General features: G+C 32.8%; 1 protein-coding gene across 4 annotated transcripts; it reads left to right on the plus strand.

Annotated features, from left to right (window-relative positions):
* Positions 1-643: 643 nt before the first annotated feature.
* Positions 644-23,221, plus strand: LOC137408158 (monocarboxylate transporter 3-like). 4 transcript variants are annotated; one of them, XM_068094555.1, is made up of 11 exons: positions 723-770; positions 8,142-8,275; positions 8,903-9,139; positions 9,907-10,050; positions 11,809-12,072; positions 12,745-12,833; positions 14,041-14,169; positions 16,039-16,171; positions 18,482-18,615; positions 21,270-21,438; positions 22,802-23,221. In XM_068094555.1, exons 3-11 carry the CDS (start codon positions 8,917-8,919, stop codon positions 22,915-22,917), a joined length of 1,401 nt encoding a protein of 466 aa, XP_067950656.1. In that variant the 5' UTR covers positions 723-770; positions 8,142-8,275; positions 8,903-8,916; the 3' UTR covers positions 22,918-23,221. The 4 variants fall into 4 exon arrangements, with proteins under 4 accessions (XP_067950659.1, XP_067950660.1, XP_067950656.1 ...); XM_068094557.1 differs by having other exon boundaries at positions 738-834; XM_068094558.1 differs by lacking the exon at positions 8,142-8,275 and having other exon boundaries at positions 644-770.
* Positions 23,222-26,710: the final 3,489 nt, after the last annotated feature.

Below are 26,710 nucleotides of genomic sequence, written 5' to 3' on the forward strand. Positions count from 1 at the left end.
GCTTGAGCGGTTTTACTTGCTACCACACCACAAGTGGTACTAAACTAACACCACTGCTTGAGCGGTTTTACTTGCTACCACACCACAAGTGGTACTAAACTAACACCACTGCTTGAGCGGTTTTACTTGCTACCACACCACAAGTGGTACTAAACTAACACCACTGCTTGAGCGGTTTTACTTGCTACCACACCACAAGTGGTACTAAACTAACACCACTGCTTGAGCTGTTTTACTTGCTACCACACCACAAGTGGTACTAAACTAACACCACTGCTTGAGCGGTTTTACTTGCTACCACACCACAAGTGGTACTAAACTAACACCACTGCTTGAGCGGTTTTACTTGCTACCACACCAGAAGTGGTACTAAACTAACACCACTACTTGAGCGGTTTTATAGAATGCTATAATTATGTTGCTGAGTTTTAGATATTTTAAAATGAATAATCAAAGATAAATATCTCTGTATGACTGATGCTAAGAAAACCACATCACGAGTGATACTAAAAATACCTGCTAATAGGTGGTATTAGTGGTGTCATCTAAACCACTCATTTAGTGATACTAAGATGCGGGATGACATCTCTGTTTTAATATCTTGCAGAAAGGAAATGATTGGGCATGTCTCACTGGTCAATTAAGAATGGTGGATGCTATGGATGGTTGAACAAGGAACCTCTAGTTATAAACTCATGTTATAATTAAAATGTCAATCAAAGACTGATACTGACAAAAGCTAAATCTGGGACACTCAAATAAGAAGATTGGTGAGGATAGTGTTTAGCACAATTTCTTAAACTGCAAATTGTAACTACTGAGTTTTACCTGCAGGTATTTGAGTTTAGTTGGTGAACATTGTCTATAGGTAATTGTAATTGGTGAACATTGTCTGCAGGTAATTGAGTTAAGTTGGTGAACATTGTCTGCAAGGAATTGTAATTAGTGAACATTGTCTGCAGGTAATTGTAATTAGTGAACATTGTCTGTAGGTAATTGTAATTAGTAAACATTGTCCGCAGGTAATTGTAATTAGTGATCATTGTCTGTAGGTAATTGTAATTAGTGAACATTGTCTGTAGGTAATTGTAATTAGTGAACATTGTCTGCAGGTAATTGTAATTAGTGAACATTGTCTGCAGGTAATTGTAATTAGTGAACATTGTCTGCAGGTAATTGTAATTAGTGAACATTGTCTGTAGGTAATTGTAATTAGTGAAAATTGTCGGCAAGTAATTGTAATTAGTGAATGTTGTCTGTAGGTAAGTGTAATTAGTGAACATTGTCTGCAGGTAAATGTAATTAGTGAACATTGTCTGCAGGTAATTGCAACTAGTGAACATTGTCCGCAAGGAATTGTAATTGGTGAACATTGTCTGCAGGTATTTGAGTTAAGTTGGTGAACATTGTCTGCAAAGAATTTTAATTAGTAAACATTGTCTGCAGGTAAATGTAATTAGTGAACATTGTCTGCAGGTAATTGCAACTAGTGAGCATTGTCCGCAGGTAATTGCAACTAGTGAACATTGTCTGCAGGTAATTGTACTTAGTGAACATTGTCTGCAGGTAATTGTAATTAGTGAACATTGTCTGCAGGTAATTGTAATTAGTGAACATTGTCTGCAGGTAATTGCAACTAGTGAACATTGTCCGCAAGGAATTGTAATTAGTGAACATTGTCTGCAGGTATTTGAGTTAAGTTGGTGAACATTGTCTGCAAAGAATTTTAATTAGTAAACATTGTCTGCAGGTAAATGTAATTAGTGAACATTGTCGGCAGGCAATGTTCACTAATCATAATTAGTGAACGTCTCAGCTATTCGGTAGTACACATAACTTAGACTTTTAATTATTTGATTTTTATGACCTTTTAAGGAAAGACAACTGCTAAGCATTTTAACAAGGTGAAGCCTACATAAAAGCGAAAATACTGTTATAGAATGAATGTCAGTGACCTAAATACAAAGTCACAGAATACTCCTATACACAACCAAAGAGAGGTCACATCTGGTTAGGTTTGTTTTTTTCTAATGTTTTTTCTAATTAAAATTCTTAGCATGCTAATTTTATGATGGAGATCTTGATTCATACATTTGAACATTTGCCAATGCTGAAATAAGATGTCATTTTAATATAATTCTGAGATTGACTTGAGCGTGTCCAATTCTGTACACGCTCCAATTCTGAGTGTAGATTGACTGATATGTGAACACTTTGCTGAAACCAAAATGGCAGGTCATTCGGTGTACTCGGGTTCTGAGTCAATTAGAGACTGACTAAAAATCAGTAAATATCGATATTTCCTTTGTTTAATTTCAGCATATCATTTATTTTAAGTATAAGTTAAAAGTGATTTGATCATTAAATAATTGCAGTTGCCTTTAATCACAAGCAATGTGTTGTTTCGCTTTCAAACATCTTTGCAGTAGCTTGTATTGCTGTAAAAAATTGTGTAAACGTGTTACAAACTTTTTTAAATATACTTTATAATAAACAATCATTGCAGTTAAAGCCTGTAAGTGCCAGTTAACACATTCATAAAAAATAATTTTTAGACATATAGGTGTTTTGTTGTATAGTCAATTGTGTACAAAGTCAGTTAGCTGAAGAATTGGCTAAGATATTTTAGTAGACTACGGACTTACGCCCACTTGGATACTGCTCAAATCATTTGCAGCAGAAGCAAACGTTTTGGTGGCATTAGGCCAATTTGTTTTATAAGAAATGAACCAAATATTTTAACAATATCCTGTTAGAATGTTATATTAACACCAACTAAGGTTGTTTTGCCAGCATTTTGATAGTTCAATATTGCTGACTATTGCTTAAACAGCAGTAATCAATACTACCATGCAGTCTGCCAAAGCATCAAATGGTCAGCTGGTGCCGACCTCGAGGTTCATCCCTAGTGGGATAAATCCATGCTTGAAAGTGCATAGCAGGCAGGTTTTTGAGATGCCAAGAGTATTGATACAGCATTAGCTGTGAGATCACAATTGTTCAATTAACGGTATGTTTGGCGAAGATCGCCAACCTTTGACATTTGCTGTTGGTAATGGCCAAAGAGAGATGTGAAATGCAATTAGATATAACTTTTATCCGTGACTCGTAGTTTTGCATCAGCAACATAATAAAAATTGGATTTTGTACGCCCAGCGAGTTTGTTTTTTTTACCTTTGCATCCCGAGACTTCTTCGACATTTGTGAGGCCTTTAATTTTTCTATTCAGGTCAGAGTTTGAGGAAGGCAGCATTTTGTTAGAGTTTTGTCCCACCAGTTTAGTTTTTGTCTTACTCAGCCATTCTGAATGATTCAATGGTTTAATTTGGCATCCGATTTGTTTTCATAGCCAGTCTGGTATGTGGTGGTATTAGCATTTTCAGCCTGGATGCTTCGGTCTGACCTTAAAAAATATATATAAAGGACAACGTATATTGCCTGGCCCTATTTATATATGTATATATACATTTATATATATACACATTAACATATATATATATATATATATATATATATATATATATATATATACTAGCTGTGCTACTCGGCGTTGCCCGAGTAATAAAAAAGTCTTTGCCCGAAAAATAGTTTGTATTTAACATATAACAAAAATTGCCATTCTAACTTTCAAACTGCATATCATGAGAGAAATGTTTTGCGTAGTTGAAATAAATTAAGAGAGAAAACAAAAAGAACTGTAAAGGTTTTCAAACTTTGTCAAACAACTGCAACTTACAAACTTCACATCATAAGGAAAGGGTTCTGTGCAGGACAACTAAATTAAAAATAAATAAAACAACTGTAAAGGTTTTCAAACAACTATAAGTTTAAAGTTTCATACCTTGAAAAAAGTGTTTTGTTGAATTAAATTAGAAGAAAAACTAAAATTATACATTTTATTTTCGATTTTAATTAGGAAATTAAAATCAAAAGTTATTTGGTATACAAAAACATGATTTCAGTTTGTTTCAGTGTAGGCATGCTAAAATTTGTGCACGTTGTTCATTGGTCTGTGATGCTCGAAGTTGTGCTCTCGTTTCTCTAGACTTTGCTAAGGGTTTGTTTCTTTGCTGTTCAGTTTACAAGGCTTTAGCAGCGCTTTTTCTCAGCGTGTCTTTTTCAAGTCTTTTTTCTCTTTTCTTTGATAAGGCATTGCAGGTTCTTTTCTTTGGAGGCATTAGACAATGTGTAACTTTTGAGAAGACATGTATTAACCAAATTAATAAAAAAATATGACAAAATACGGTAGTACTTTGTAATTTAAATTTTATTAGAACAATGTCTGCCAAAAACAGTTGAATGAAAAATTAATATTAATAATAAAGATTGGAAACTAACTGGGTAATAATGACAGTGTTGAAAAATGAATGTTCCAACTTTAAACACGATAATCAAATTATGTCTAAAAAAATGCAAGTTGAAATAATAATGATAATGAAATAAACTTTAAAAAACTTTACTATAAACTTCAAAAGTTGTAAGAAGTTTATAAATGTAATAAGGCAATTTAAATTTATATATATATTTCTCAAAGTATGTAAATGTATGTAAATATAAGAGAGTGAGGAATAACTGATACTTATAATGTTATACGACAAATCTTACAGTAAATCTTACAAATAATCTTACCATAATCTTACCATAATCTTACAAATGTTTTTTGTAAAGTGTGAAATTAATTACGAATTACCAATTAGTTGGGTTTAGACAGAAATGTGTAGGCTAGTACACAAAGCGAGCGCTAATAAGAGCTTATGTGAAACGTGTGTTTCACGAACGCAACATTTGTCTGTTGAGGATAGGAAATTTGTGCTTGTTAATATAATATATCGCTATTGAAATAAACTTTAATTAACAAACTGAAAAATATTCATACAAAAAAGATGTTTTAATTTGAACTGAAAAAATATCTATATTTGTAATTCTCCAAGTTTTTCGTCTTTCGTTTATACGTATATAGATTGCAATACTGTAATATACTTGAAATCTTACAAGATAAATCTTACAGTAAATCCTACAAATAATCTAACATATAATCTTACAGTAATCTTACAAATGATTGTTGTAATATAAAACTAATTATGAATTACTAATTGTTTAGTTTTAGAAGGAAAGATGTGTAAGCTAATACAAAAAGCAAACACTGATAGGAAATCAAAAGCGATATTAGCGAAAGCAATATTTTTTTGTCGTGGAAAAGAAATTGCGCTTGTTAATACACAATATCGCTACTAAAATAAACGTCAAATAACAAATTGAAAAATATTATTACAAACAAAGATGTTTTAATTTTAAACAAAAAAATAACATAAAAAGATTTTAAAACGAACAAAATCTTTGTTCGTATTTAATGTTTGTGAAGCGGAAGGTACCAAATCAGAATCCAAAAAACATAATGAAGCTTGAAAAAAGTCCTTTGAGCAGCTGGAATAAATTAGTAGTGAACTAAATGTAAATGTAAAATAAATAGCAAATATGTAAACTAAGAAATACCAATGCAACGTATATATTTCTGTAATGTATATATTCAGTACAAGCATCGCCAAATTTTAAGTTCGAGATAAATTATTAGCTTTAATGAAAAAAGACGAAGAAGCGTTGCCTTGCATATACTTAGGTCCCAAAATATCTTTAGAAAGGGGCATTGTAATGCATGGGCGCAAGGCTAAAATAATTAGCACGCGCATGGGATGTACGGTATATGAATACATATCTGATTACTATGCTGTTCTAGTTCAGTAGAAGAGCTTTCGGATAAAAAACTTGCCGAAGCATTGTCCAGAGTTCAAATCCATCAGAATGTGGAATTTTAATATGAAGATTTTAATAGCTGTAGCTGGAATGACAGATGACAGATGACAGATGACAGATGACAGATGACAGATGACATATGACATACTGAGAAATATATACTGTACATAGATTTATGTACATAAACACATATATATATATATAAATGTATATAATATATATTATAATAACATATAATATACTATATACATTATAATATTTTATATATATACTGTAATGTATATAATATTCTATATACATTATAATATATAATATATTATATATATCATATATGATATATATTATAATATTTATAATGTACTATATATGTTATATTAATAAATATAATTTATATTATCAATATATATATTAATATTTATGTATGTATATATTTAAAAAATTTGTTTCCTTCACCCCGGTTAACCCACATGGGTGGTAATTTCTGCTCTAACTCGGGTCTCCTACCAGAGACCTGGGAGTTTGAGCACTCGCCTCAAGATCCTAGCTGTTCCCAATAGCGCACTTTTCTGCAACTCACCTGAGTTGATTGCTGTCGGTATCTGGGCAAGCCATATTTTATGCGCCGGTGTTATTGCCCCCAGTGCCCCAATGAATAATGAAATTATAGTTGTTCTTACATCCCAGCATTTTTCCAATCTCTTCTCCAAAAGGGAGATATTTCTCCACTTTTTCCTTTTTTTTGCTGGCTATATTGTAGTCATTGGGTACTGCTATTTCTATTATAGTAGCCCTCTTGTTCTCCTTGTCTACCACCACTATATCTGGTTGGTTTGCTAGGACATGCTTGTCAGTCTGGATGTAGAAGTCCCAGAGGATCTAAGTGCAGCCATCCTCATTGATCTTACTAAGAGCTTCCCACCAGTGTTGTCGTTTATTAAGGCTATACTCGTCACATAGACTTCTGTACACAACACCTGCAACATGATTATGCCGCTCAGTGTATGCGTTTCTGGCTAGCTGCTTGCATCCGCTGATAATATGTTGGACGGTCTAAAGTGCATCTTTGCACAGCCTGCATTTAAGATCGGTTTTAGTGTGGTAGACTTTTGTTTGGAGTTGCCTTGTTGGGAGCACTTGCTCTTTGGCTGCCATGATTAGCGACTCTCTATTGGCTATTAGGCTCCCTTTGTTTAGCCACATATATCTCTGGTGGAGATTTCCATTCTTAAATATTTGTTGGTAGTATGCACCATGAAGAGGTTTCATGCGCTAGTCAAGCTCCTCATCATCACTGCGAAGCTACATTATCAGAGAAGCTGATCGAAATTCAACTAGGAATTTACCTGTGGTGGCCATGGAGACTGCAAAGGCTTTAATGCTTTGCTCTTCCTCTTTCAATCTCTCCTGCACACTTTTGAGTCCCCTACCCCTATTTTTCCTATCAAGATACAATCTAGCAGCATGAGATTTTAGATATTTAACTATATGTATATATATGTTTATATATATATATAAATATATATGTATATGTATGTATATTTAACATATTTTGTGATTTGTGATAACATCTTTTCAGGTGTTGGAGCAAATATTCTAATAAGATTATACAAAAATCCATTTATTCTGGTCCACCACCTAGTAACCAGCAAAAAATTATTAAACCCTGCAGGTAATTAATTGCCTATAGCACAAGAACACTGTATTATATAAAACCATGTAAAATTAATTAGTTACGAAAACCTTACAAAACTGTGCAAAAACTAAATAAAGAAAGTGAAAGTCAATAAAAAGTGTTCTTACTGTCACTTTACCTTGAAGTGAAGGGAAATGGAAGCTTAGTTTTGGCAATGAGCAGATCGAGTGATGGAGGCATTGGTTGATATGCACTGCGATACTTCATACAAAACTTGATAAAGTAAACTTGCTTATATTATACATTGTTATATATCAATGATGGTTTTTACTTATTTATTAGTATTTTAGCTCTCACTTACGAAATTGTATTACTTTAACAAATTAGAATATTAGAGGCTAGAAATTGATTTAGGTAAAGAGTTAAATCTTCCTTCAGTTGTATATCAGCCATTGAAAGGTTTGCTTGATGTGTTTGTATGGGGAGAGTTTGACCTATATAACAAGTAAAACATTGCTGACTAGACAGTTTTATGCATCTAACAAACTGAAAAAGGAAGTTTTTTTAAATAGAACAAAAGAATAAGATAGATTGAATACTTTTACATAGTTAGCCAGCATAGAGACATTTCATGCTGCAGCTGATCAACATTCTCAGCACAGATAGAATCAGTTTGTGACTCTGAATAAAACATTTCTAATTCTACCTTAGACTCTTTTTACTAAAGCTAAAAGATCGAAAAGGATTTTCTTTTTAGGAGTGAAAGTAGACAGCGTGATAGTATCTTTCAAATACAAAGGCATACAATATGTTATTCATAATACCCATCATCCAGAGAGAGATAAAATCATCCAGGAGTGAAATTGTCACGCAGGCAGTTTGAGTTCACGAGTGAGTTATATAATAATATAGTTATATAATAATATAGTTATATAATGAGGCAAAGAAACTCTTACATACATAAGCAGAATGATCAGTATGAGCTAAGCAAGAGTAGCAACAGCAAGGTGAGCAGTAGACCGAAACTCTTAAATCGTAAACTTTAATTTTTTTAAATTATCCGTAAATCTAACAAATTAAATTTTAGTGTTTCTTATTACCTTACTATTCAATCAAATATGAAACAGGTGGTATACAAAAATTTAATGTGATGCACTAAAATGTTGCGTAGAATAATGTAATAGATTGTCATGTGATAAATATAATTAAATATTATATACATGTAAATTACTATGTTATATATATATATATATATTGTATTATAATGTAAGCATTTTAATATCATTAACATGGTATAATACACTACTATATAGTATAATATTGTATAGTGCAATTATAAAGTATACCTTTAATTAATATAAATATTTAATATGATATATTAATATGCTATTGGTATGTAAGTGCCTAACCAAGATTTGGTAGAATGAAATCAGTAAACATAGAGTGAAATTCAGACTTCTTCCTTTGCTAAGATTACCATTGGAATGTAAACACTGATATCTGTTTATAATATTTCAGATTTTGCTGGAAAAATGCTGGTTGAACAACAAATTTGCAAAAACCCCCGACTGAAGAAGGACAAGGGTGTTGCTTGGATCATTCTGGTCATGTCGTTCTTTTCTCATACAGTAAATATAGGGTTTACTTATGCTGTAATCGGCAACCTAACTATCGCTCACCAGCAGCTCTTCGGTGTGACTCTGAACCAAAGCAGTTTGATTGGCTCATCGCATATTGCTGTTCTTGGAATTCTGGGTAAGATTTAATGAGTTAGTAATATCCTAATAATGCCTTACAATATTACTAGCAATATTGCAATTACTAGTAATATTTTATGATACTACTAGGAGCCTATTAATATTGCAAGATAAGTTTTCACGAAGGTGAGTTATCAGAAAATTAATACATATAGTAGATAAAATTCTATTCTTCATTATCAACATAATTTATAGCACTGGGTAAAACTAAATTCAAATTTCAGCTAGAGATATTGATTATTTTGCTTGTATAAGAAAGTTTGCCAAAAAAGAATGTTTTGTGAATGGAACCAGCAGTTTTTAAAAATAGGAAGATTTTACATGTTAATTGGTAATTTTAGCAGCTGAAGAAAGCCACCAGAATAACAGTGTGTTTATGCTTACTGTGTTTACCCTAAAATCCATTATTTATATTTTTCTATTGTTTAATAAAATTAAACAAAGTGTTTTAATTTTTAATCTAAATTGCAAATATTGTTAAATATTTCAGTTTAAAATTTTAAATAGAAGAAACTATAACTGCCTAATGGAAGTCTTACGGTATGTTTAAAAATTGTGCAATGTTTTTCTCTGATCAATATAATATTTGTATGTACTTTTAAAAGACGCCCTACAGAAGTAGGCATTCTCATATGTGTATATAAAGTCTAAATAAAGGATTTTGCTTTCAAATGGCACGCCAAATGAACACCGATCAAGTCTATGTAAAAAAGTACGTGATGCAAAAGCAGTAGTTTTTTTAAAAGTAAATTTTCATCTTTTCAGCACCATTAGCTTCCATTCTGGTAAAGTCAATTGGATACCGATTGACCCAAGTCCTTGGTGGAATATCTATGGTATTGGCTGTAGGACTGTCAGCCCTTTCAACACAATACTGGCACGCTTTGCTGTTGTTTGGTTTTCTGGGAGGTTAGTAAGCTATACATAGATTAGATTGCTCCAATTTGACTCGTAATCGTACTCAAATTATTGATTGACAAATAAAATATGAGCTGCACTATTTGCTATAGCTAGGGCTAACAGAGTTGTCATTGAGATAATAGATGTTTCCATTGAATTAATAGAAGTGTCTTTCAGGTAATAAATGTTCCTTTAAGGAAATAAATGCATTATTGAAATAATAGGTGTGTCACTAAAACAATAGACATCTCATTGAAATAATAGATGTATCGTTGAGATAATACAATTATTGCTGATATACTGAAGATAAATTTGTAAAATAATAGAGGTGTCACTCAGATAATATATGTATCGTTATAGTGATAGATACATCATTGAAATCCCAAAGGTAAATTTAATTTCGAATATATTTATTGTTGAGATGCATGAAAGCTAGCCACAAAGCTAAACAATCAATGCCACAAATTGGCTTACAACAAAGCTTCTGAAATGACTGTCTCAAACTGCTTTCGTTTTGCATACAGCTTTTTATTCATTATAAAGTATTTTAAAGTACTCCCATAGTTGTGCTTGTTAGATTCTGTGGCAGTAAATTATTAAAAAAATGCAGCGTTGCTCCTACTACATTTTGGTAAATTATACAGTTTCACTAGTTGTAACACCAAACAAGACAACATTTCTAACGAATTATTGGCGTAATTATTTTGTACTGCATAAATGCACTTTCATTCAACGGTTGACTTGCAACAAAATTCACATTACAGTTATCTAGTATGAAAAGGTTCACCATGTCTTACTCTGCTTTTTTGTAGATGCAAAATATGTGGAAATGTGATTACAAGCTTATAAAAGCTCAAAAACGAATAGTTAACTGCCGCCATCACGAAAACGCCGTAGGTTGGAACCCCTTTCCAAAACGGCCAAATGGAACATGGTTGAACACCATGCACTTGCTTCTGTTTGCAAATTCACGCAGCCTCATTCGTCGAAATATTATCTCAAACAATAAACCAATGTTTATTGTCCATACGCGTCTATTTCAACATCATTGTAATGCTGTCACTTTGAGCATTGATATCTCAAAACCTAGCCTAAAAATTAGTTTAATTTTTAACCTTAGCTCGATGGAGCGCATATTATCTTCTGATGAAAATGAAGAGCATGTTGGTCACCTGTGTAAGTAAAAAATGCTGCAGAAATTGTTCATGCCATTTAGCAGGAAGTATGGGTCACATGATCAGATTACGACTATATGATTAGACCAAGCTAAAACGAAACTGTAAAGTAGCGAGCATCTATATTTGATATTTCAAAACAATAACCACGTCGAGTGTAGTACGTCATCAAAATAAAGAGTCTGTAACTACGGCGTTTTTGTGATGGCTGCGATTAACTGTTCTTTTTTTAGCTTTTAAGAGCTTATAATCACATTTCCACATATTTTGCACCTGCAACACAGCAGAATTAAAGATGGTAAACCTTTTGATACCAAATAACTGTAAAGTAAATTTTGTTGCAAGTCTACCTTTAAATTTTACCACGTGACAAGCCTTCTAGACATGTCATTCCTCTGATCTATGCTTTGTTCAACTCATCCAATTTTTTGCTTCACCATTGCAGATGGCGTACTACCTCCTAGTTGGGATAATCAGTTTTATGTTTGTTTATGTAAATTAAGATAATAACAAATTCAGCAATAATATATATAACTAAAGAAACTACTACCATTTTGTTTTTTCTCTCTGACTGATTTCACTGTTCATGCAGGTTTTGGCGTATCAACTACCTACACGGCGAGCTCAGCCATCTTGGGTCTGCATTTTGACCGCCGCAAGTACTTTGCGTTCTCAACAGCTTCTATGGGATTCTATGCTGGAATGATATTTTGGCCGATCGCTTCACAAAAGCTGTTAGACACATTTGGATACTCAAAAGCAATGAGTATCATGGCTGGACCACAATTCATCCATATAGTAGCGGGAATGATTTACTTTCAACCCTACAATAATTTAGACCACCCTGAAGGCTCAGGTAATGCAGCAGTCTTATCACAAGGTCAAGCGCTTCACTCAAGTGTTACCTTCAAGTATATTCTATATGTTTATATATTGCTTTGGTTTCTCACACAAAAAAATGCTGAAATGTAATCAATAAGCTATGAACACTTATATTGCTGATAATATGGACCTAAAATGAAAATTTATACTTTTGGATATGAAAGCTAAATCAGGCCTATTACCGTGGGAAGTTACATAATGTAAAATCATCAATCAATCATCAAAATCATGCAAAAAGCATATCAAAAGCAACCCTAACAGCGCCATGCACCCTACTTAAATAGTTTGTTAAGATCTGTCGCCAACATCAAGATACAGGCTTCTTTTATTCCATGGGAACAGGTATGAAAGTTGCCTAATTTTTAATGATTGACTGTTTCTGAAGGTTACAGATCAACAGCATGAGTAAACACACAACACGGTCTAAATTTTTTGTACAAGCATGCTCATTTCAACAGAGTTTTAACCTTTTGTTATTATCGAATACATTTGTTATGAAATTCTTTCAGCTTTTCCACCTTCAACTTGTGACATCTGACATTTTGTTTATTAAAACCTGCATGTTTTCATGGTTCTCATAAGCTTTATCACATTTTATAAGCTTAATTGATCACTAAACGAATAAATTCTATTCATGCAATTTTAGTGGACACCAACTCTGCAAAGGCCAGTCAAGAAGAAAATCTATCAGAAAGTAAATTGGGATTTGACAACCCAGCTGTGGAGTGTGATTCAGTGAGGCTATTTATTTCAGATTGATCGCATTGATACCAGCAAATATTATTAAAAACAACAATATTTTAAACTGACAGCCGAAACATATTTATCCAGGGACACGAATTGGTAACTAAAGTTTTTTTTAAGGCTGATTGATGACACCACTCAGAAGTATTACCTACTACCGGCAAATGTTTTGATCATGAAAGTTGCCTAAAATCTTTTTTTAATCTGCATTTGTGGCTTAGAATATAATAACATGAAAGACGAAAGTACACACTCACATTTTTTTCACAGACAAGTTATCTGATTCTTAGAAGCGATACTCTGTTTTATACTATTTCAAATACGCAAAGAAAAGCTATTTAGTACAGATTCATCGAGGTTTACTATATCGTTCCAATTAATACCCGCAATATGATGAAGTGCATTTTACAGAAAGTGCTAATGCTACTTGATAGAAAGCTCACTCACACTTCAAGCTCTATCAAAGAGCAAATTTTGTTGGAAGTTATCTCCTTTATATAAACCTTCATGGCCATTCAACTGTATTCAGCTTGGTTAAAATAATTGTTGAAAGTTTTCTGCATAAACATTCGTCCCCATATCAAAAGCAAGCTTTTCCTAAATAATTTCACTGCAAAGTTCAATCACCTATATTTAGCTCAGAGATGCAATGTTTTTGAATAAGAATTTAGCTTACACGTGTTGCCATGCCATTAATACACCACTTGTCAAAGTTTCATTACATGCGAAGTTTTGATTTGTTGCATCATATATTCAAATGCACTGATACCAATAACAAGATATCATACTCCTAAAAATAGTTTTGTTGCAACATTATTATTGCGCCGATCATATGATAACAGAAAACATGTTGTACTCATTTTCAGGGCAATAACTACACATAACGTTGCTTTAAATAAAAACTGCAGAAGTCATTGTTACAGTCAGTATGATTAGGATACTTGTTACAATCTTAGAGGTCATCGTTACAATCATAAGGGTCATTGTTACAATTATAGGAGCTATTTTCAGCTTTAGAGGTTATAGTTTAAGTCTTAGAGGTCATTGCGTCGCAGACATTGTTAGTAAATTTAGGCTAGAAAACATTTTTCAAAGGCTCATTACCTATTTTATAAAAGCTATAGGGCGTTCCGATAGGATAACAGTTTCACGCATCTTTTTACTTCACTTGAGTTGTTCTTGTTATTTTTTCATGCAGGACGATGGAGAAATAGAAGTGAAAGTTCCTCAAAAGGAAGAAGAAGTTGGACCCGGTGAGGACAAGAGTAAACTGAGCGCCAGCATAAACTTGAGACAAGAGTTTGTTGCGCTTTTCAAATCTTACAAAGTATGCAAATAATAATAATGCTAACAGTAATTATGTTTATCTCTCAAAAGCTGTGATAAAATAAAATGGCAGATTAACTTTTAAAGTCACATCTGAATGTAAAAATGATAAAAGACTCAAACTGCTCATAAAAGGCTGTTTTGTGTCTAGGCACTAAATTTGCTGTTTGTAATTATAGAAGCTAATACCATCGTTTGACAATCTTGCTCATGGATAAAATATCTCTGTTTTAGAATACTTTTAATGTCATACGGATTTACTGCTGGTATACTGTAAAGGTTTTGTGCGACCTTCACTTTCTTCCACTAGTACAAGTCTCGTGCATGAGTACAATACATATATTTCTGCTTAGTTCATCAAGGTGTACAAGAAAGAATCAAGTAACAGGCAATGAACAGGCCCAGAACCGCTCTGCTCTCTACTGCAAATGTTTGTGCTTATATAGCTGCTAAACTCTGCCCTTGTTCTGCTTGGGTAGATCCGGCACGGCTCGGCTTGGTCCAGCTCGGTTCGGTACCGAGTCGGTACAGCTCTGGCTTGGCTGTGGCTTGAATCAGCTTGGCTGTACATTGGCTTGGCTTGGCTAAATGTAAAGGGACGCCATCCACCACAATGCATTACAATATACTGATGTTGATATAACTCAAAGTATAAAGTATACATTTTATGTTTTAAGTTTTAAAGCTTAATTTGGAACTTTTTAATAATTACCTTATAAAATACGAGTTTATAAGTAATTAAAATTATAGTTGCACATATAGAGTCAGAGGAGAGAAATTCGAGTCACATAATGATCGCAATGAAGCCATTCTAAGAAAAATGGCAGAGGAATGACTTATGAGTGAGCGCAAGACAAGAGTGTGCTCCGCTGTCATAATGTATAAAAACCTAATAAAAAACCTAAAAATGCTCATAACTGATGATAAACTTTAAAGCAGAATATTTTGTTACTAACAGCAATCAAACTAATCTACTCCAGATACAGGTGTAACAAAGAACAGAGAAGTATTCAGATTTGAGAACATAAAAATTAAATGATCTGAAAGCGCAAAGGGCGCAAAATCTTTTCAATTGGTAATATTTTTGATAAGCTTGTTCAAAGTTAATCATTTCTTTTTTGCCACTCAGTTCTGGGACAAAATCACAAAACCGATCTAACAAAGATAAAACTGACGCTACAATTTGGGATGCTTAATAACATACATCTACTACTGTACCTAGAATGTTGAAAATGCTAGCGTTGATTTAGATCAGCCAAACAGCATAGAGATTTGATCTTTAACATTTGAAAACTATCTAAATACAAACCTCACATATTGATGAAAAACAGGCCTTGACTGAGTTCCTTAAAATAGAATAGTAGAATAGACTATAAAGCTACTACTTGGAAGAATGTTTTCTAGCAAGTTAAGACTCAGTATTATTATCTGAACAGATTCTACAGTAGCACATTAATTTGTAAAAAGTTGATATGCTACTATTTACTCTTCTGTATTGTATTGTACGCCAAAAAAGCTTTAGTACTTTATTTAAGATTTTAAAATTAATTCAAATCGTTTATAGCCTACATATGCATTTTTCAATTAAATAATTTGTAAAAAAAAAACAAAATATAATATATTGTTTTTAATATACTTTAAAATTGTGTATCTTTTTACATAAGCCGCAGCAACTTATGATGAAAATTATTGATATAGGCTTGTAAAGCATTTTTATCAAGCAAGAATTAATAAAATAAAACACAAATAAAATACCGCAAACAAAATACCAAAAAATAGCTCTCTACACTGAAGATTGACATAAAACTTACCCATTCATATCGCTGACGGAAGATGTAAGTTATTTATAGGCAGCTTTTCTCCTTTACAGATATGGTTGTTGATGGCCAACTTTTGCCTTTGGGGAAGTAATGCTTCTTCTTTTCTGATTGTCGTGAATGACTACATTGTGCGTAAAACTGGAGCGACAGAGGAGGAAATAGCACTCGGGATAACAATAATTGGTTAGAAATATGGCAGTTTGTTCTCAGCATCTTTTGTTTCTTTTCTAACCAAAGAGTTAAGAGGCAATCAACTTTTCTCCCCGGTGAAAAATAAAAAGTTTGTATTCAGCATTTTATAAGTCACTATTTATGTTGTTTGAATAGAAGTGTGTACATGTATAATTGTAAAGAAAGGTTTTTTTTTCTTCCACTGATTTATAATTATACTGCCTAAATACTAAGTAATATCGGTATGTCATCGGCTTCTTGCAACTGCCGTGACTACCAGCTACTGCTGTTACCTCAGATGTCAATGTAGCATGAGCCCAATAAATTCCATTATACAAAAGCTAACAAAATTAAAAAAGTAACTGTTTTAAGTTAAGAAAGTTAGTTTTCATATATAAATTTTTACATATAGTCATTTAATTGCAATGTTATGAGCCTTACATGATGGTGATTAGGTAATTTGTGTAACGACTGGCACATCAGCAAATATTACTAGTTAATATTTTGTTCAAATACAGTGAAACTCGGCTAACTCGACCTTCATGGGACCGAGAGAAAGTGTTCGAGTAATCAGAGCGTTCAAGTTATGAGAACACTGTCACGAGTGCATGTATAATTGTATTTATCAGTACATATACAAACTATATATAAATCAAAAGCATTGATTGCTTGTTGCAAGTTAAGGGACCTCTCATGTAATTTTTTAACAATTTATATCCGAAAGTATAAATATTTTCCTTTTATTATTTGAGATTTGTTTGTTTGTATCAGGTGATGTGACTGCCAGGATGTTTTTAGATTAAAATAGGCAAAACCTGATCACGGTTGAAACTCTCAGAAAAAACAGACATATTTTTCTTTTGAGCGTTTTAACAAAAACCAGGTTTGCCGATTTTTCTTAAAGTTTATTTAAAGATTACCTCGCTTCTCCTTGCTTGCGGAGGGCTATCCCCAAGCGGATGTTTAGTAAAATTTGATTTTTTGCAAACCTTTAGAAAAGTCGTTAACGAAAATATTTTGCCGATAGTGGTAATAATGACGCCTGAGAACTACTAAAAGTTGTTGTTTATCTCTATGGCTTGGAATAAAGTGATATTCTAAAGCGATAACAACCGTCGCGGGAGCCGTTGGGCAAAAAACTGATCGAGCTAATGAAGTTAAGGCTGAGTTATCTAAATCAATTTATCATTGTGTAGGAACGGACCAAACAAATTTGTTTGAGTTAACCATGTGTTCGAGCTATCTGAGGGCGAGTTATCCGAGTTTCACTGTATATTTATTGAGCTAAGATAGAATCACATTGAAAAGACATTTTTAACATTCAGAATCAAGGAAAACTATCTATGCTAGAATCTTTAAAATGTTTGTACAGCTAAGACTACTGTTGACTTGTTTTAGTCTGAGAATGATATATTGTGTTAGCTCTAAGAAACGCCCAATGCAAATGCACTGATGAATTTTCTGGCCAATCTTTACTATAATGAGAGCTGTGTCTGTCTGTCTGTCTGTAGTCAGGGTTGGAGGTTAACACTAAAATTGCTTGGAAGGTGATTCAAAATTTTGTCATTTAGCTTAAGAGCCTGAAAATCTACCAACTGGACAAATGAACTATACCTTTCTGCATTTCTGAACAATTTTGGCAAATAGTTATTCTCTGTGCTTTTTCGGTACACATGATGATCTCTCACTGCACACTAGACTACCAAGAAACTAGTAGCTATAAATACTTATTTCGCTAACTGATACAGTGATACTTTGTAACTGCACACGTATATAAACTAAAAATATAAGCAACTTTTAGTATAGTAAGAGTGTTGTTTGTCTGTTTGTTCATCTGTCCATTTGTCTAGTTGTCAGCCTGTCCAGAGTGAGTGTTTGAGGTTAGAATAAAAGATTGCTTTTTACAGGCCTCAAAACTCATTGCATTCAACCTAGCAGTTCAACACTCGAGCACTCTTGGTAATCGGTTGCCTTCCAGCATTTCATAATAATGGAGTGAGTAGTTAGTGTCGGTGCGTTACGATCAGAAAAATCAACCGAAACAATATAAACAAAGTTTGAAAAAAGACAACTTATTGATAATTGCTCGCAGCACACCTGACAATTTTTCTTGCACATTAAGCTGCCAAAGTAATACTATCTATGAATTATAAAATATAAAAGGAATATTTAACACCGTTCAGTAGACTTTAAATGTTTTGATACCGGTGTAGGTTATAAACAGTATAAGTCAAGGCCAAGAGAGATTGCTCCTCGCTCTATATCACGTGTTTTAAAATTGTATAGAGTTTTTCCCCAAAACCTTTAAAAAACTGTTTGTAGGTGTTTCAAATATAGTGGGATGTTTAATAATGGTTGCTACCAGCTCACTGAAGTATGATCGGCTCATCTCCCACACCCTGTTTATTGCCGGCTATGGTGTCAGCACCATTATCTCTGCTTTTAGCACCGGAAAGGTAAGTACATCTTATAGTTTGACAACATTTCCCATATTTTTGCTAGATTCAAGGAAATAAATTTATAAATAGCCTTACATTCATACACAATTATTTAAAGCATACAGTAAAACCTATTGAAGTAAAGCTTACAAAGGAGAAAAATGTAGAGCATTCCTGATTTTAATAAGTTGAGATGGTAGATGTGGCAGTGATTGATAAAAACCATTTTAGTTATTAGCTGGAACTTGGTAATGTTTACGAATAGGGTAGTTGTGTGATGGTGCACTAGTCATAGTAGATTGTTACGGAGGAAGTTGGTTTCTCAAAAGATGCATGAATTCATTGGCTAGGTCACTTTCTTAAAAAGATCACAACTCAGACTTTCTCATTCTGTCTAGTAGCAATCTGTAGCTACCGCAAGTTACAATGCCTCATTAACCTCTGAATAAAAAGGTTTTTTATGAACTTATTGGCTATAAAACTTTCTTAGAAAAAACACAACTCAGACTTGTCACAAAATCTTAGACTATTTTTACCATAGATATAGTAAACCCTAGATATGCGAATAATCAAAATAAGTGAGGCCTATAAATAGGATGTTGCAATGTCATGGTGATGTGTAAAGTGAATAAGCTGAGCTATGAATTCCTATTGACTTAGCACTAAAAACTGCACAATTATTCCATAGTTTGTGCATCTGAGATTGCATATTTTATTGAAAATATATAAAATTGACTTTGGATGAGAAAGACAAGAACCTTAGACACATGGTAATGAATAATACCAATGATTTAGAAGCTTCTATATTATTGATAATACAAAGAGTGACCAAATAGAAATTAAACTAATAACAAACTAATGAATCAAATGAGGTTTAGAAGCAGTTAAGCTGGACCCCTGTATTAAACATCCATTAGACATGACTGAAAATAACTAGACGAGATAGTTTTTGTCTAAGGTTGGTTGAACTAGATTTCTGCTTTGAAGGGGCATAGGGTATTCTGATTTTAGTATAGCAATTATATCCAGATCATTACAGTTAGCATTAGGACTTGGTGTGATATCTGCTTTTATGAGCAGTGCTCGAAGGGCAGATTTAAAGTACTGCACATTCGGGTTATTGTTATAGCCACCCTTAGATCGTATCTTGGCAAACAAAATCTGAATGTGATCCTAGTTGATCTTAGATGTTGACTTGCAACAAAATTCACATTACAGTTATTTGGTATCAAAGAATTCACCATGTCTTACTCTGCTGTGTTGTAGGTGCAAAATATGTGGAAATGTGATTACAAGCTCTTAAAAGCTCAAAAACGAACAGTTAATCGCCGCCATCACGAAATCGCCGTAGATTGGAATCAATTTATTTTTTTGACATAGTCAAATGATTTGGTTATTGTTTTGACACGTGATGTTCTCACACAAATTGAAAAGCAAATAAAAGGCTCAAGATAAAACTTCTCATAGCAGTAGTTTAAGACAAACACTTTGAGTTTCACCTAAGAGCTCGTACCAAATATACACGCTCGCTAGTTTACAGTTTTGTTTCAGCTTGGTCTAATCGTCTAGTCGTAAACTGATTATGTGACCCATACTTCCTGCCAAACAGCTCGAATAATTTCGGAATCATTTTTCAACTATCACAGGTGACCAACAGGCTTGTCATGTTTATCAAAAGATGATATGCACTCCTTCGAGCTAAGGTTAAAAAATTAAACAAATTTTTACAGTGGGTTTTGAAATATCAGTGCTCAGAATGACAGCATTACCATGATGATGAAATATATGCATAAAGACAATTATAGAGGCCAACATGCTTAGACATGGTTTTATCGAACGCGTGAAGTATATTTGTGAAAATATTTCGACAAATGAGGTTGCATGAAAGTGTGAACAGAAGTCATCTTGTTCAGCTACGTCTCATTTGAACCGTTTTGGAAAGGGATTCTAATCTACGGCATTTCCGTGATATAGGCAATTAACTGCTCATTTTTTGAGTTTTTAAGAGCTTGTAATCACATTTCTAAATATTTTGCACCCACAACACAACAAAGTAAGACATGGTAAATCTTTTGATACCAAATAACTGTAATGTGAATTTTGTTGCAAGTCAACCTTTAAAGGTTAGGAAGTAGTTGATGTAAGGGTAGTTGCTGAAAAGATATTGAGCAATACCATGTACAGATTTGGCTGCTGACTCAAAGCCAATGATGAAGGTTTTCTTATTATTTTCCGCTGGCAGCTTTCCGCTTGGTGTCTTTAATTGGCATAGATAGCTTATGATATTGTTAAGAACTTCTTGTTTTGAGTTCAAGTTCTGTCTTGTTATGGTCAATTCAGGATATATCTGGAGTGTCATAGCCTCCTCTGATGACATTTCACAAAGAATTTGGTCTTATTTTTCCGTTTATGACTTAAAAACTAGTTTGACAAGCTTGCTTTCACTACTAAACTCATTGCTCAATTGAAGGCTCTGATGTTGTAATCCACATCATTGCGACATACTGTCATGAAAACAGCCAATTATGTGCCTCACTTTTGTTCCATTGTAATGATAGCTATTCACCAATCTAAGGTTTACTAAACCTATGCTACCAGTATAACATCAAACCTATAAAAGCTCCTACAGTCAGTTTGAAGTCAAGCTTAAACTTTGATGTACAATTTTGTAGGTCATGTTCTATGTAGTCTGTTCTTTCTGGGGAATCAGCTATGGCTGTTTTATATCAAACCTTTTGGCAGCTGTAAATGAGTTTTGTACACCTGAGAGATTTGCTCTTACATTTGGCTTTGCACTTTTGGCTGAAGGAGTTGGATCTGTGGCAGGCACTTCGTTTGTTAGTAAGTTGTTTTACCATTTTAAGTTTTCAAAAACTCTAAAAATTCATATAAAATACTTTGTAAAAAGAAGTTAAATTTAAAGCAATCAAATTATATAGGACAATAATTTAATCATGAGATATACTAGTTTATTATAGTAATTTTGTATTCAATAAATGCTACAGTTGCAGAGGCATATAGTTTTATTAACTCCCTCTCTCGTGTGCTGAAATGTTTTTAGTTTTCTAGAAAAGTATAATGGTTTATTTTTCCCACCAATAATTTTTACAGGGTTTGAAATTTAAAGCAAAATACTTTTCATTATTATCAATACACTTTGATCAAATAAAATGTTATTAAATTAAATGATAGTATTACCCCTTACGACAGAATCAAAATGGATTTTTTGGTTCAGGAGCTAAAAAGGGTAGAGATGGGTTTGTTTCCAGGTCATGTATTTATAATTTGTCAGTTTTTGCGCTTGATTCAAGGACTACTAGCCATGTTAGTCCTAAAAAGTATGCAAACAACTCAAATGACATCAACAGGATTCATGACAGTGTCTTGAACTTACTTTCACCTGAAGTGTTTTTGTATGTTTACTTGTGCATGATGGTGTCATTTCTGAAAAATTTTGCATTTAATTCTTTATAAAAATAATGAGACTGTAATCTTATATCATTTCATTTTAAATATTCAAAGCCTATGTCAGCTAACTGCAAATTAGAATTTCTATCAATGAGCATATTATTATAGTTGTTCTTAATAAAAAAAGTTTTGCCGTGTCTTACAAACTATACGCAACTAATAACTGCAATAAGCGTTTCATATTTATTCATATTTTATTCATATGAATTTTTTTGTTTGTCCTCATATTTTTTGTGTATAAAATTGATTTTGTAGATACTGTACCTGTTTAAACCCAAAATGAATAATTGAAACGACCCTGTAAAAACATTGAGGGTGATGGTTAAACAGGTCAATGATTTGAAGCAGCAATCTGCATCAATGAGCTTGGATAGTTTATCATGCTTTATACAAAACTGAATTTGGTCAATAAAGTTTGTTCTCTTTGCATGTTGACCAACTATGCTACAAAAAAAATGTTGTTAATTGTCTTTTGTTATTTTCTTTGCCGATGAAAAAAATTCACAGAGGTTTAACATTTTTGGCAATTCTCTGAAATAACAAAAAATAGGCGAGTATGCAAAACACTTATTTAATGATGTGCATGTGATTCCAAAGGTTTTTGAGACCAGAGTATTAATCTAATTTTAATTTCATTGACCCGTTTACCCTTAACTGATAAGAAAAAAAAATTTAATTTGTTATTTGATCTTTGATTCATCTATCTAACAGTGACTAGAATGTGCTTCCTCTGTAGGCTACATCTCTGAAGACATCAATGAATTGGCTGCCATTATTGTATCAGGATGTATGGGGTTAGCTGGAAGCTGCTGTCTTATTCCAATGATTGTTCAGAGATTACGAGCCCGATAAATGAAAGATTGAAGTTGCCTTCTACTTGACAAGAACTCAAGTATTGACGAGTTAACGATTGATTTACTTGCATTAACTGTTACTAATTTGGCTGACAGTTTTTAAGGGTTTTAAAAAAGAAAACGCATTAAAATATTTTATATTTTTGTTATATAATACTACTGAATTTTTAAAATGCTGTTATTCACTTTAGCAACTCTAATAACAAAATTTTTCCAGTAATTTTTAAAGCTTTTACATTCATTCTCTTACAATGCTGAAAGTAGGGCATTCAATATACTAAGTACTCACAATGTGCAACACTGTAATTTGTTGTCTTATCATTATTATCAAGAGAAGATGAGTCTCACTTTGTATGCTCGCTTAAATTTTTACATTAAGAAAAAAACACTTATAAAATTTTCTTTTGCTATAACAGAATGATTTTTTATTATTTTTTTTATTCACAAATTTATTTTCGAGCTTTTTAAATATCTTAGCAGTTTAATACAGCTCACCTTAGAGCTTAATAATGGCTGCTCAGCCATTTTAAATTAAAAAAATTTGAATATGTTCTTGCCAAGTCAGCTGAAGCAAAACTATATTCTCCTTGTGCATAGTAGGACAACTCTTGCTTTATCTGTTGCCTGCAAATGAAGCCAACATCTACATGCACATATTGTATAAATAGCAGCAGTTACTCACATACCGATAGCTTAATTCTTTGAATGTAAACAGTTTAGCAGCTGAACACGAAAAGTGAACAAATTTTATATGTGTAATAACAATCAACGATATATTTTTGGGTATAAGCCTGTGACAAACATACTAAAATTCTTGGTTTATTTTGTGAAAAACCTTAAATGTCTATTTACTTCAAGCATAATGTGACAAATGCTTGTCAGCTACAGTACAGGACATCATCCTACAGTAAATGGTTGTGTGAAGCCTTGTCAGCATAATTTGAAAGCAAATCTCAAATGAACTGCATTGGAGAAAAATTAAGTGGATTCACGACCACTTTTATTAAAAATCAGCTTTTTTAGCCAGTTAGCGGTTCTTCAGTTAACTGACTATTTAACTAAGTTCTAGTTAACTAAGTTATCTTAAGTTAACTAACAGTTAAATAGATGCGTTAATTCAAGGGAAAATTACAACTTCATGTTTTTCATTTATATATATACTAGCTGTGCCACCCGGCGTTGCCCGTGTAAAAAAAGAGTCTTTGGACAGAAAATTGATTTGTATTCAACATATAACAACGTTTACCATTCTAACTTTTAAACCATGTATCATGAGAGAAGCGTTTTGTCTTATAAACAATGAGAAGTAGTGAGGGTTGCTCGCTATTAGCCCGTTTAATAATGTGAGCCAACAGCATCTCATGACGTTATGCTATGACCCGTCATACGCAAAGCAGTTAGGTATTTGCTCTCATATAATGACTTACGGTATATTGGCAAGGTGGCAATATGATTTATGTAGTCTAGTGGGTAAGGTGTCAGACTGGTAAACGGCAGGTTCCGAGGTCAAATCTTCTTCGGTATGGAATATTTATTCCAAGATTTTAAGATCTATAGCAAGAAAACTGACATACTTTGAGAAATATATATATATAGGTTTACGGCTGTCAAGTTGTACACATAGTGTAAAAAGTTTATATGAAGGAAGTAAAAAAGTCTACAAAAAGCATGGAAGTCTTGTGAGAATGTATGGTAGGTCAATTAGGTAGGTTATAGTTGCAGATAATGCATGAAGATACTGCATGCTTGTAGATACTTGCATTCAATTGGTATGGAAGGAGTATGGAAAGCTTTTATTTTTTATGCAGATTATTTAAATTTTTAAAATATAAATTAATTTCAGATGCAAATTTTTCAAAATAGACTGGCATGATTGCAATAATAGAGGGATATTGTTATACTGAAAGTACCCTTTCTTTTTTTTCCAATATTACTTTGGTCGTGGGCTGTATGAAAGTGGAGTTTCTAGTTAGTTAAAATGTAAATTCATCTCAGACATGATTATTTGAAAATAGACTTGTTAATATCTGGCATGTAAATATCTTAGAAATTGTTCAACTTACTATTTTAAACTGTAAACTCACAATGAAACCGTAAGTGTTAGCTCATACATTTAGAGTATACACAAATATTGTTTAAGGAGAAATCAAAACATTCATATAAACAGAATGTTGAACAGAAATAGGTCATGCGTGTTTTCATTCTTCATTCACTTCTTTATGCTCTGCTGTCATAATAGTGTGAAGTGTTTGGTTTCAGTTTTTCAGCCAAAAAGTTAAAACGGGAAACTGCCATGGCAAATATTTTGATGATGTTGATGCTGCTGTGCTACTTTTAAGTGCTACCAATTTGGTAAAAGGCAGCCTAACTTTTCACACTTGAGGTAAAAATTTAACAATCTAGTAAAATATTCATATACTTAGCTCTCAAGTAAAATTGTACAAAAGAAGTGTGTTTTTCTTCAGTCATGTCAAAAAGTTTTTTTATGTCTTCATTTTTTAAAAAACCCAAACACTTTGTGAACTTGTTTTTCCTTACAGATATAAAAAAGATTTTTAGGTACTTAGAGTAGACTCTCTGTATTGTCATACTTAGTTTAAAGTCTGCATGCTGTGGTACTTGAGCTAAACTGCAGGTATTGTGGTGCTTAGGCCAAAGGTAGGTAAGGGCAGAAAATCGTAATACAATTTTTTTTGGGAACTGAAGTTTGAGCTGATCTTGTGGTGATGACTAACACTAGGCCAGGTAATGCCTCGGATTCCTTTCATTTTTAATCTGATAGCCTGTGAGTGGAGGTATAAGAGTCTGGTCCTTAGGAACCAGTTAGAGCTTTGAGATCAAATGTTTTAGCAGCAAGACGAAAGGCAATGAGCATAAAAGGTTTAGACAAATTTAGGCAAAAAATGTGGAAGGATTTGCACAAACTAACACACTAACACATTAACACTAACATGGACTAACACACTCTTACAACCACACGCTCACATGCACGCATGCACACATGCACACGGTAATATCAACCAGAGTTAGCCAGTCATCTGGCTGTGTACAACTCTATTCTTTGGCTAACATCTGTTTTATTGGCACATTTCCAAATTTATCAAAAAATATATAATTTTAAATAATGCTAGATTACAAGAAGGCAACATCAATTTTTAAAACAGAAAATGAATTAATGTATTATAACAAAATATATCTATAACAATTAATCAGCAAAGTTCCAGAATGCATTTTTTTCACAAACATTTTATTCTAGCTGTGAGATGAGCATGGAAAGGGATGGCCTAGCTGATGGCCTAGTGTTAGTCTATTTGCAATACTCGAGAGCCAGATGGAATAGAGATGTATAGTAGAGGTCACTGGAAAAGTTCAATAATATTAAGCATAAGTAGAGGTTACAGGTAGAGGTCACTTGTAGAGGTCACTGGGAGAGTTCACTTGGAGAGGTCACTTGTATAGGCTAATTTGGCTCATCACTGTGTTTCGCTCTGTTTCTGCAGCATATTAACTGTATGCTATATATATATATATATATATATATATATATATATATATATATATATATATATATATATATATATATATATATATATATATATATATATATATATATATATATATATATATATATACATGTATATATACATATACATGTATATATATATATACATGTATATATATACATGTATGTATATATATATATATCTATGTACATTTAGTTGGAGACAAATGTAATTACGCTACAAGATGATAGTACTTGACGTATCCAAATATTTGTGAATTTGCTGGTA

This window comes from Watersipora subatra, chromosome 11 (assembly GCF_963576615.1).
Source record: "Watersipora subatra chromosome 11, tzWatSuba1.1, whole genome shotgun sequence".
NCBI classification, from domain to species: Eukaryota; Metazoa; Bryozoa; class Gymnolaemata; order Cheilostomatida; family Watersiporidae; genus Watersipora; species Watersipora subatra.

Bases quoted from the DNA above. Each gene is read 5' to 3' on its own strand.
- LOC137408158 (XM_068094558.1), top strand. From the start codon at position 8,917: ATGCTGGTTGAACAACAAATTTGCAAAAACCCCCGACTGAAGAAGGAC. The intron at 12,834-14,040 runs GTGAGGCTATTT...TTTTTCATGCAG, and splicing joins CAGCTGTGGAGTGTGATTCA to GACGATGGAGAAATAGAAGT. The intron at 16,172-18,481 runs GTTAGAAATATG...AACTGTTTGTAG, and splicing joins ACTCGGGATAACAATAATTG to GTGTTTCAAATATAGTGGGA.